Source organism: Metopolophium dirhodum, chromosome 9 (genome assembly GCF_019925205.1).
Source record: "Metopolophium dirhodum isolate CAU chromosome 9, ASM1992520v1, whole genome shotgun sequence".
In the NCBI taxonomy this organism is placed as follows: Eukaryota; Metazoa; Arthropoda; class Insecta; order Hemiptera; family Aphididae; genus Metopolophium; species Metopolophium dirhodum.
Window position 1 is genome coordinate 32,346,370 of NC_083568.1, and position 14,215 is coordinate 32,360,584.

The following is a 14,215-nucleotide window of genomic DNA, read 5'->3' on the forward strand; positions in this document are numbered from 1 at the left end:
TAGAGGTTGTGGGGTAAGATAGAAAGATAGATCTAAAACGGAACCCGTGGACATCAAACAAATTAATAATACTCCACCACACTCCGAATACAAAAACCCATGTGACATTCTTAATCAATCAACATCGCAGCAGGTATCTTTTATCATAATCTCGTACATGGTGGATGGAAGTGTTATTGGAATTTTGAAGCAGGGCAGATTAACTACGAAAATAAATTGTTATTGCACTTTTTGTTTATATTATCAACGAAACATAGTGTTGTATACAGGCATGTATATAATTGTATATACCTGTATATAATGTTGTTTAAAAAAGCCATCATCACAAATCAAAATAGCTTGGCGTTAAATACAAAAGTAAAATCGTACTCACAACGTAATTGTCTCATTCCATACGGGATTTAACGACGATTTGATTGTCTTGGTTTTCTTCTTTATGTTGTCTGTATCTGGTATAAGTTTCAACTTCACATAGGGGTCTGATGCCCCGTTAGGATCCATTGGAATGAGATTTTTTCCTTGGCGAACTAGAAACATAAAAGCAAATAATAGTACGTTGTCAAATAAAATATATGGCACAGGAAAAATTATTTATAAAAATTAATATATAGAAGGGTAGCGGGAGGATTTAGGAGTAGTATTTGGGTAGAAGACCATTAATATTATTACATCAAGCTGATGGTCTTATACTTTTTTCCTCCAGTCTCATAAATAAATTCACATCGCACGGGCTAAGAATCTTTTTCAAATCAAGAATCGTAATCGCGAATTCATTGATCCGTCAGACCACTAGTCTAAAATTTAATTTATTACGCGTCCAAGAGTCACTTATAAATTACTATTACAAAATCAATATTACGATGAAGTAAATATAATAATAATGTAGGTAAGTAATGTACCTACAACACAATGAGTATAAAAACGAATGTTTTAAAACATCCGAGTGAAAATCGTTGAAAAATATGTATTGAACACATGGACCACCGCGGCCGCTGTAGTGGATTTTGTTGTTTAGCACCTATATAAAATAACGAAGAATAAAACTTTAACGGAGTTAAATGGTGGCATTTTAATATTGCAAACTGCACTCAGCAGCATTGGTAAATTACGTAGGGAGGTAACGCGAAGCCGACCACGACGAACAGGCAAAATAAACAAACAGACCGCAGTATAAAAATATTATAATTTAAAATACAATGCATATCGGAATAGGGGTACGATACGATTTTAATTGATAAATGGGCCGCGTATTATGTATACTCTTGATTCAGTACGATTGTCGTGCATTAATAATAGAAATATGTATAGATAACATAGGTAGGTAGGTTAAACATTTAATATTTACTCTATAAAGGTATACTCTGTTGTAATTATTAATAACGTTTAAAACGAATTTATTACGAATTTGGAATGGATAATATAATATTCTTGCGTGCGATATATATTATGTATTATACAATGTTAAGGTACCACAAAGTTTTAAAGCCCTAAATTTGTAGAGAAATCACAAATAACCAACAACCAATAATTTCACTAATATTTAGTAGGTATATGATTTGTTCACCTTTCGAGTCATAATTTATTATAGAATATAAAATTATTTTACTATAGGTAATGTTGTAGGAAAATAAATAACAAACAATTATATAGTGGTTTTAATTTTTTTTTTTTTGGCTAATCATGCCCTTCGATTTTTAGTAGGTACCTATATCCTCTTAATTCAAATTACAAATACAACTCATAATATTTTTCACATACCCTTATTTAATCAATATTCTACACGTATTTCGTTATAATCATAATAATTTCCGCGAAATTTATTAGATATTAAAAATATTTATTGTACATTAAGTTATTGAATAGTAGGTATTAATAAACACGATCCAACACGTTATTGTTAATGTTAAAAGTTTAAATCTATGTTGTACCTGAATTAAAAATATTTTAAATGACTAATTAACAAGAAAGCAGATAAAAATATGTTAATAGATAATTTGCATAAAAAAGTATATAATACATCACGATTTAATCGATGTCAATAATCGTACTAATTATAGTCATAATTTTTAATGTAACAGTATAATAACCATGGATTTTAAATAATGCATTCCTATTTTGATAATTTATTAATTAAAACAAAAAACATAAATGTAATTTATAGTTGAAAGCTCACACAATCGAGAAATCTTTTACAAAAAATATATCGGTAATCAGTATTTATTATTCATATTAAAATAAGCCTAAGAGATTGTTTTGATAGTTTCAAACAAAACTAATTTAATTGTTTTTTTCCAACCCTTTTGTCAACATTGTTAACACACCGTCATTATCACGCTCGCTGATATAACGAAACTAAACAATTACTGTCACTCTAACCAGTAAATGCCTTATTCGCGTTTTGGCAGGCACGACAAAAGGGTCTCCTGCAAAATATACAGGAATATAAAGTGGGTGCTAGCAAAAAAAAAAAGGACTCGTCTAGAGACCCCCCCCCCCCCCCCCCCATAAGGATATGTTCGAAACATTTGGTGAACACCGTGCCAGCAAGCCGTGGTGAGCCAACGACTTTTTTTTTGCATGACGGTCGGTTAGCTTATCATCAACCAAATTTATTAGAGACGAGAAGTCTTAGAAAATCAGAAAAAAAATACTCTATAACTTCTTTTTATCTGTCTTAACTGTTTACTATTGTAAAAAACGTATACCTATATAATACATGGTTAGTTAAATTATTACGTACTATTGTACCAATATACAGAACCTTACATACAAGAAAAGTTCTGATCATCTTGTAATAAAATTAAATCTCCCGTCATAATGCAACAAATGTCGTTGAAATTAAACGAAAACAATATTTAAGTTGTTCGATAAAACACTAATAAAAATAAAAATATTAATCAATAAAATGTGGTGGCTATCGGATAAAGATTATAAACAAAAACTAAACAAATTATTTTTCAGAATCTGGAATCATAACAAACGATTTGCTTTATATTAAACTTGATTTTAGTTATACGTCACGTTTAACGAAAATACTATTCACTAGTTCACAGAACATATATTTAACAATATTAAAAAACCATATATTTGTGTAGTATAAACCATTATTTTCAAAAGGCATCTATCAAATGGTATAAAGAAGCAAAACTTACGAATATAAATAACCCGCAACAGCTTGTATTGAAATGTCATATTAGCTCTAAAATGTATGCCTAGAATACCTAAGAATGTATATTTCTGTCAAAAATTCGTTGCCTGGGTTCCCGAAATAAGATCGTTTATTTAAAAACAAAAAACGTAGGCAGGTAAATAGGTACTGTTCTGCTTTACTGTGGGTCGCCGTAATGGATGTGTTAAATTAGAATTAAATGGTATAAAATCTTTGTATACGAAAATAAATTTAGAGCGAACACAGTCTATCAGCCTATATCGTTATTCTCCGTTAAAATATCTAATTTCGTTCCAATTTGAACTTAAAATAATATATATTTAAAAATATAGAAAGTTTTTTATGTTTATATAGTATTTAGATTTTATAGTTACAGTATGAACTACTTATGAGAAACCTTGTTTAACATTTTTAATCCTTAGCGATAAAAATTGAACACTTTCTACATTTTTAACTGAAAAATTTAGTGATTTTGACGAATTTTATCAACATTTCAACTTTAAATACTTATAAAAAAAAATTTGCATAATATGTATCCTAAATATTTAATAATTGCTATTATACCAATTTATGAGAAACCTAGTATTACATTTTCTAGCTTTTTGACCCAACGAAAAATATTTTATCAACATTTATAGAAAAAAACTTAAAAATTAAAAATATACATATAATATTTTGAAAATTTTTATCATGTACAGAAAATGCTAATATAAAAATTCAGTGAAAATTGAGTTAAACAAAAAATAAATAAATTTTGTAAAAAAAAAAGATTTTGCGTAAGGTCTATTATTCCTTAGTTGTATTTAGGTTTACTCGCCGCTATGAAAAGTACTGGATATATTCAATTTTTATCTTTCAAAAATACCAACTACCTACTTAAAATTTGCCATACAATCAATTCATTATTTTGACTACTTATCGTGTAAACATATACAAAAAATACACATCATTGTAAAATGTATACAATTCCACTCAGAATCTAAAATATTATACCTACCTTTATACAAATATTTTTGATTACTATCAAATACCTATCCTAAAAATTTGACTTTGACACATTTTTTTAATACATTAAAATAATTATAATTATTTTGTACATATACTATAGTTGAAATATCAATACCTATATGTCACGTAATGTTTAGACTATTTAAAATAAAGTCAATTTTAACAAATTTCCATTAATTGAGCCATAAAACTTTCCTTATTTTTTCATATTTGAGTAATTATTTATGATCAGATATGTAGATCAATGAGTTTATCGTGTCTTGCATGTATACCTATACGTTTAACGAATATGTTAAACATATTGTAATATGATTAGAACTAAACACTAAAATAGTAAATAGATAATTAATAATAAATATTATTAAACTAACCATTAAAATGTTACAATACGTGTAAATAGCGACGAAGCGGACATTTAATATTCAAATTAAAAACTTCTTGAAGTGTAATCCAATATAAAATAACAAAGTACACAAAACGTACAAGATTCAGGCTCTTCCTACATAAGTTTGATAATTCTGAATACGCGCCTTCTGCGTTTCACTGTTAACACAATTATGCGATTTACAACGTTGAACCAAAAGATATATACAACGACATAACAACTAACGAAGATAAATTCATAGAACCAATTTACTGTATTTACTTGAAATCAAGTAGAGTTGAAATCGGTCTCAGATTTATTAGTGTCAATTAATTAAGCAATTAATAATTCAAACGGGATACGAAGAGGAAGTCGTATACGTATTTGTAAGACCCTTAAGAATCGCACATTTCCGTGGAACATAGATGACGATCGATTACTCGTGTCACATTAAATGCAGACAAAACAAAATTGATCCAGTTTGTTCACCTTCACTAACCCCGAACCCTGAGTAAATATTTATGAACAGCTCTACGGTTTTAAGTTCCCATTTATTGAATTACATGTAAGGGCTAAACATTCAAAATGTTAAGGGTTCCTTATTTTTGATCCTTTTTTTTATTCATAAATATTATAAGTTTTTGAAAAAACTCACGAAAAATTATCACAATATTAAATAATAACATAATATTTTTTTTAGGAAAAAAGAACTCCTAGCAGCGTGGTCATGGAGTATTTCTACATAAAACCTAATTATACAATATTTTTACAATTTATCAATTTTTATTTAGAGAATTAGAGAGAGAGAGAGGTAACATACATGTACAAAAGTTATTATACTTAATAATAATAATAATATTTTTTATAAAATGTACTAATGAAAAAAATATTAAGGAATAAAATATGGAACAAGGATTATAGCTGCTGTTAGTTTATTACGGTAATAAAAATTCAAAAATAGTATTAATGAGTTATATTATAGACGTATTTTAGGATAGTATTATCTTATGTTAATTGATACGAAATACAATTTTGAGTTTTAATAAGATTAACTAATTTTAACTCATTTATTTTGATCGAAAATTGTATTAATAATATTCAGATTTATAAAAACTAACATAAATTAATAATGTTTAGGTATTGTTTAAATATAAATAATATGCATTATACATTATACTGTTTTATACGTTTTATACTTTTTAAAACATATAATTTTTTTGAGAAAATCAGTAAAAATTGTATTGACATATTATTATGATTTTCAATAATCAGAAAGGTCATATACATCTTTAATCAAGTTATACAATCTACCTATAACATTACGACCAAAAGATTTATAAGAAAAACTCTTAAAAATAAAATATGTTGTCAAATACCTTAAATAAATATGAATATAAGTATTACAAGTATAGATTAAAAGTCTTAAAATTACTTATAGTTAGGTTAGGTACTGTTCAAAACTGACTGGCGTAAATTAATAAATTTAAATAAAATCATAATTATGGTTCTCTTAATTTTAAAGCATAATAATATGAAAAGGCATATATTATGCTTCTTTGAATAAAAAGTAACGTATATTAGGGTTACCAAAACTAAAATTGCTAAATTCTGGATAATATACTGCATAGCCAATAACCACATTTTCTATTACCCAACAAATATTTAATTATTAAGAGACACAATACAGTTTAAAATTGAAATAAATGTTTCACAACAGCTATACAAATTCTAGGAAAATTTAAATACTTTTTTTCATTACCTATTTTTAAAAAAACTAAATTTAAATCCACGTAAAACATTCTAATAAATAAATATAAATTATGGTGCTAATTACATTAGTTAATCGATAAAGCATTAAATTACATTATATTTGTAACCCTATATACCACACTTTGGCATAACATGTGAATTAACTTGTTAAATATTATGTTAAGTAACTTATGAGTAATTAAACTGGAACAAACATTTATACAAATGGAAAAAATAGAAAAATAAAATTACTAAATTGTTTAACATTGAAAAAATGTTTTCATGCCAAGCTTCAAAGGTGCAATAAAAAGTGAAAAATCCTATTATTTTTGTGTGAATTTTGTATGTAACAAAAAGAAAAGCTGTTTTAAATATTACTTTTATAAACGATCATATTAAATGGATATCAAGGATAGCCAAACGTACTTACGACATACATACAAATAATACGTTATACAGATATTATACAATTTTTAACTAAAACTGAATTATATATACTTAAAGGTATACACTATGCAGCAATTAAATAATAAAATCAACAATGATTTTAAAAGCATTTTTCCATTTTTTTTTTTTTTTACGAAAAACCTTATAGACTTATAGTGTTAGGTAACATATTAAAAAATAATAATAGGTAATTATAGATAGATGTAATTGTATGTAATTGTATGTAATTTATAAAATACAATAATGGGCTGCTCCTGCGAGATTTGGGAATCCTAACCGATGATAAGTACTTATATTATATATATTAGAGCTTTATATTAAGATCAAAATGATAAATTGTTATCCATGGAAAAGTTATGTTATTTCCATATTTCGAATAGCTATACTTATCTTACTCCCTTCATGAGTTTTGACAAACGGTCACGTTAATAACGTAAAATTTAAATGAATAAGGCAAAATATGTCACTAATTAAGTTTAATGGAAAAATATACTTTAAAAAACATTTATAATTTTATAATAAAAATACTTAAATAAAATGTTGAAAACTATATATTATGAATTTAATGCTTTTTAAAAATGTATTCATCTGGTTTATCCAATCCGCACTATTTTAATTAAAAACCTTAACTTTACAGACAAACTCAATTGAATGAATTTGTAAACGAGAAATATAGTCGTTATAAAAGTATCTGAATTTATTTAATATGTTTTATTATTTTAGTCATGTTTTATTTTCAATTGTATACAATATACACAGAGTAGATCCGTGTTTGTACCAGTTTTTCCCTTACTCTATATAAAAAAACAATTATTATAATATTCATCTATAAATAATAATAAAAAAAATAATATGAATTACAGGTAGCCGTCTAAAAGTTGGCCGGTATTTTAATAAGACGTAAATATTTCAATAATTAAAAGGTTGGAAACGGTAAAGAGGCCCCTACTCTTTTTGTCTTATCACCTCGGCACAGAATAGTAGAATAATATATATAAATGTTTTTTTATGAAAATAATTGCATCTGAAAAAAATGTGAACGGATCTTACTTTACTTAAGAGTGTAAAGAAAACATATTTTAAATATTAAATTAAATTTAAATGTATTAAAGTTACGAGTTTTATAAATATAAAATCCAAAATATAATATCGTTAATACATTTGAAAATATTATCGCGTTAAATATTGATAATTATGTATTAAGCCTTCAAATGTTCAATATTTATTGTAAATTATTTCCCATATATTTAATATAATATACTTCAACGAAGAACTGATGAAACTTTCACGTACCAAGAACTATATATTGTTTTTGATTCCAGCAAAACACCACATACATAAAAACATCATTGTAAAATCAATACATTCGTTTATCAATTGAATAAATATCTGTATTTGAAATCATAATAACTTTAAAAATGTAACGTTAACTAATATTTAATTTAATTATTCCCCGATTATTCCTTTATATTATAATGTGATTATTTAATTATTTACAAATTGATATAACTAATACTTTGATTTAGAGTTAATGTGCAATACCTAACTTATCATACATAATTTGCTAATTATTTTTTAGTTAGAAATTCATAAAAAAATTCTTGTTATATCGAAGGTTTAAAAATTTAATACGAGTACAATATTTATAATATTTCTCATGTTTTTCCAACGAAAAAAAACCAAAATTAACCGTAAATCAATTAAATTTTTTATGAGCGTTTAAAATGCAAATTTTGTTGAATTAAATATTTCTCGTAAATTAACTATTTTCCTTAATTAATTTTTGATATATTATTGTAATTCAAAAACAAAAAAGGTGGGTAAGTGGATGTCGCTCTGCTGTACAGTAGGTTATAAGTAGGTCACTGTAACGGATGGTGTTAAATTTGAATTCAATGATATAATATCATTGTATAAGAAAAATGATTCTGAGTCAGTCTATGATATTACCAAGTATATTTTATGATGTTATTGTGAATAAAGTAATATATATATAACCTATTTACGTGGAGCCTTGTTTTCAATTTTCAATCCTTAGCTATAAAAGTTGAACGTTTTATAAATTTTTAACTAAAAAATAATTATTAAATTATAAATTCGATACATTTTGTTAAAATTTGAACTTTAAATGCTTATAAATAAAAATTGTGCCTATGTATTTTTAATATTTTTCAAGTGCTATTAGAACGATATATCAGGAGCCTTATATTAAATTTTCACGCTTTTTTACCCACCAAATAAAATTTTGTTGATATTTATGGAAAAAAAAAAACTAAAAAAATTGAAAACTGACCACGTCCGTAAACAGCTCAAAAAGATTTTATCGTGTATAGGAAATCCTAATATAAACATTTAGTGAAATTTTCAAGTATCTACAGTCATTTGTTTTTTAATTACAATAAAATAAGAAAATCGTTACATGAGAAATCGAGTGAATATCAAATGTTGTAAAAATACGAATTTCAAACGCTCATAAAAATTTAATTTGATTTGCTTGTAGACATTTATTTTTGATAAAGGTAGACAAACTTATGAGGAATCTTATATTACATTTTCAAATCTTAGATTTAAAAAGAAAAATTTTTATGAATTCTCAACACAAAATATTTGCTAATTTTTGTGATTTTTCAGTATTTTGTCAAGATTTGAACTTAAAATGCTTATAAATAAAAACTGTGACTAAGGATTTTCAATATTTTTCAAATATCATAGTAACAATATAGTAGGAGCCTCGTATTAAATTTTCAAGCTTTTATACCCAACAAATAAAGTTTTATTGACATTCATAGAAAAAAAAACTAATAAAACTGGAAACAGAAAATATTCTTAAACAGTTCAAAACAAATCAAAATATTTTGAAAATTTTATCGTGTATAGAAAATTCAAATATAAGTTACTAGTGAAAATGTCATGTATATACGTTCATTTGTTTTAGAGTTACACCAAAAACCAAAATCGATTTTTTCAAAAACAGATTTTGTGTAAAAATTCCTGTTTTTCCTTAATTTTTCTTTTGTTTTGCAAGGCGTTTTTGAAAACTACTGGACAAATTTTACTTTTGACCCCTTTGAAGTATCAACTAGATTCACTTTTCTATCAGAAAAGATACTATTGAAGAAAATCTAAGCATTTTTACTCAATAAAAATTACTTTACTCCTAAGTTGGTAGTTTATATTGGAACCAAAAGATCTAAAATAATAAATAAGCATTTTTTTATACATATACATAGTTCAAATTTATAGGAAATTAGATATTTAAACAAAGAATAATAATTTTAGTTATTTTGATGTAATTTAAAAATATTATTTGTTATTCTTAGGTACTTGAAACTTTTAAAGTATATTATTATATTTTATACACACAATAGCATTTTGAAGTGCTATGTTTTCGGCAAATATTAATTAATTCTACCTACTATATTACTAATAGTAAAATAAATTACTTTAATAGCAATTATATTATAAAACATGCTTAGTAATATTGACTGACAGCCTGTCTTCGCTCAGAATCGTTCATCGTATACAATGGTATAATATAATTCAATTCATATTTAACACATCAATTACAGTGACCCAAAGGGCACCTAATGTGGGTATACTGCAGAACAGTATACACTATTCACTTGACCACCTTTTTATATTTTTGACGTATTTATATATATATATCCACATTACACACATATATTCAATTTGTGTTAAGAAAACAAAATAAGTAATCACATTTACTCTGAAATGGAATCTCCAATTAATATTTACGTCATATTTTGACATAATCTTTTATCACGTCAATAATAATTATAAACAATTTCATAGTAAATTATCAAAATGTTTTTGCAAAAAATGTAACGTTTGAAATTGTCTTTTGTCTTTAATGTACTGCAATGAATTCGAAACAGTAATTAACGAAGGGACGTTCTGATGGAATCACATAAAGTATATATAAATACATAATAATAATTACCCTACGTAAATCTGTAAGCAATATACATAAATAATTTAAAAATTTAAGGAAATATGAATTTTATAATTATTAAAAAATGACATAGGTAGTAAAAATGTATTAGGATCCGAAATTTAATATACATACCTAAAAAAAAAAACTAAGAAACTACATAATTACATTAACATAAATTGGTTATCCGATTAGAATTTAAAAATATTTCAGTATTTTTAATTTATAAGAATACAAATTAATACATATATTTATAGGGCTTAATGAAAAAGCAGAAAATAAATACGTGACAGTGAAAATTATCTGGAGTTCCACGCATTTAGAGAAAATTCTTCTCATCAGTATAAACCAAAATGGAAAGATAATAAACGTATGTGAGTCTATCCTGGATTATCAATAATGCTGGTTAATACATAAAGAATGAATAGGAGTAGAATGTAACACACAAAGAAAATTACAATGTAACGAACAAATGTAAAAGTTTAAAGAGAATGAAAAAAAGAATGAATAAAAGAAAGAAAATACTTTTTACTTTGAAACGTAAAAAAATACCGGTTCAACAAAATGTAAATATGATTCAAAAGTTTTAAATCAAATTACTAGATTTTGTGTATGTATACACGTTAAGCTTAAGGGCAATAAATAGCATGAGATTTAATCACGTAAAAATTAATAACCAAGACAGATAAAAAATAAAATAAACAAAATCCAATAATTTATAATTATACTTAAAACAATGGTGGAATCGTTTAAATTATAAAAACATTTGCACTAAAAACTTATAATTATAATAGATTTATAATTTTTTGTAAAATATCAATTATTAAATTGAAATAATAAACCTCCTAATTTAAAAAAAAAAAACCTCAACAAATTTAAATTTAATTGAACAAATGATTTAAAAATGGTCAACCATGTATATAAATTACGGACTAAAACTATAAAAAAAATAAAATAAAATAAAATAATTATAGAATATGATATATCACGGACATTGTATAAAATATACCGAAAAAATACCCTACATTAGTTATAACTAGAATTCACAATGAGTGAAAAACAATAAGTTCTTCGAACAAAAAAATAAAAAAAAACATTTTTATAAGTCAATCCTAGTTAGCATTTCGTTAAGATTCTTATCAATTCAATTTCATCTAACGAATTTCCCTGTAAATACATACATATTAATGATTGAAATTTGGATTAAGATGATTTTCACAGTGCAATTAGTATCTAAAAATATTTTTGGTGACTTTAAATGCGTATTATTAATTAGTCTTACCGTATAAGTAATGAATTCGAGTAGATAACGCTGCAAATATTATATTAAATTAATAAGAAAAAAAACCAATAAACGACGGGAAGAATCAAGAATGTTGGTACCTACATATTGTATACAATGCGATTAAGGTCACAGTGCGGCGACCGGCAGATAAATTCCCCGAATATTATACCAACTAAGGGTCGCCGGTTGGTGAAACGGTGAAATGCGAAATAAAATAGATATAAGTAAAATATTTTTTCAAGAGAAGAATAAAGAGACGTTAAAAAATTGCACTGTCAAAATTATATTTTTATTTATGGTAGGGACAATAGTTATTGATGAGCTTAAATAATTATGAAAATATGTAATATAAATAGGTACACAATATATATTATACTACAGTTCAACCTATAAGTAGTGGACATGCTAATGAAGCTAATAAGTACAGTACAGTTTCTTAGTTTAAAGTTATTAAACCTATGATCTACCTACTGAAAAGTGTTCACTACCTAATGAAGGATAAAAATTGCTTAAACAAATACAATACCTAACACATTTTTATTTAAAAATTATCTATAGTTTTTACACGTTTCTAAAAGAAACAGTTAAATATACTAATAATTTATCAGTATAAGTTGTTAGTATAATATTATCTTCTGTTATTAGCTAATTAAAATATAATTTCTTATCTTATAAAAAATGTTATATTTTTCGCTTGTTGTTCTTCATTATAAATACCTACTAACACATTTATGCAATATATTATGTTCCTGTTTAATTCATATTAAAATGAATGTTTTCACAACAGTTATTGTTTATCAAATAAGAACTCAGCTAAGATAAGTTCTTTTTTTTATACAGATCTCTGTTTCAATTGTATAAAAATAAAGATAAATACATTTTTTGTATTCATTTTCCATATAGGTACTATGTCCATTGTCCATTGTCCAATAATACATTTACATTTTGTATTGATTTTGATACACCTACAACAAGCCTAACATAAAAAGTTTATAACTACCTATATTTGGGTTCTCTTTTTGGATAAGTTCATTGGGCATTAATAGATGATTCACTATATTACTACTTATCACTAGAAACACTGCATTGTTTTTTTTAAAGTTTGCCACGACAACAATTTAGTATGTTTCAATAAAAATTAATTGTGAACATGTTTTTTTTTATTTACCTTCTAAAATAAATATTTTTGCATAAGTACATAATCCTAACATTCTATAAAACAAATCAAAATTGTATGAATTCGATGAGTTGGTATTTGTCAATTTTTTTTCTTGTGACGAATTTTTCTTTTTACTTTAATATTTTATTATTTGATAAAATATACGGAATTATATGCACGTATAGTGTTTGTAACTATTTGTAACTATTTGGTTATTATGTATCGGCGATGCAAGAATTTGCAAATGTTCAACAACCTATGGCTACTGATCGGTTATTGGCATATCATAACATAAAATAATTAAATAAGATGTTCATTCTATGTGTGAAATGTACGACAACTAGTTTTAACTATTTTAATATTTTCAGAAAATTAAAAACAACACCACATTCATTAATCATTAGAAACTATAGCAGCGCTGAAACGAATTATGAGAGTAAAACGGTAGAGTTTAGGTATATAACTTTATGAACAGTAATTGCATTTACTCAGAGAAAATGTAATGTAGACGTTAGGTTTTTCAATTGCAAAGCCCCGAGGGTCAGCGAGTGAAATAAAAAACAACAAAAACACAAAGGTTGTAAGCAAAAATTATACAGGTTAGGTTTTTACATTTAGACCGGCAAAATTATACATGGTCAGAATGTTTTTCATTGTGAGTTTTTTTTAAAACAATAAATTATGCAAACGCTTTTGTCGGTTCTGCTGAGGGAATGCCATTTGCCCAAAAAACATATGCACCCACTCACTTTATTCGTCCGTGCATGTACCCCAAGGTACCATTATAGTAAAATCTCTAACATGACCACTACGAGTATAAAGTACACAACTTGTATTACGAAAAGTAAAATAATATATTTTTTAATACTATTATAAATATTCACCTATTTATAAAATAGTATATTATTAAGTATACAATACACATTGTGATTTGTGAATGAATATTTTAAAAGAATATATTATATTAATTTTTAATTTCATATTGACAAATAATCATTGAACATTTTTAATATCTATATATACAGTAAAAATAAAACGGACATTTTTAAATTCAGATTTCAACGAGTATTATAAAAGCATTA

The 14,215-nt window shown here is 25.2% G+C and overlaps 1 protein-coding gene across 4 annotated transcripts in view; it reads right to left on the reverse strand.

Moving 5' to 3' along the window:
• Nucleotides 1-14,215, reverse strand: part of LOC132952922 (protein kinase C, brain isozyme) — an 88,064-nt gene that overhangs the window by 18,840 nt on the left and 55,009 nt on the right. For all 4 annotated transcript variants that reach the window (XM_061025439.1, XM_061025436.1, XM_061025438.1 and 1 more), the window contains exon 6: nt 374-527. In XM_061025439.1, coding sequence (XP_060881422.1) covers nt 374-527 — 154 coding nt within the window. The remainder of the gene's footprint in view (nt 1-373; nt 528-14,215) is intronic.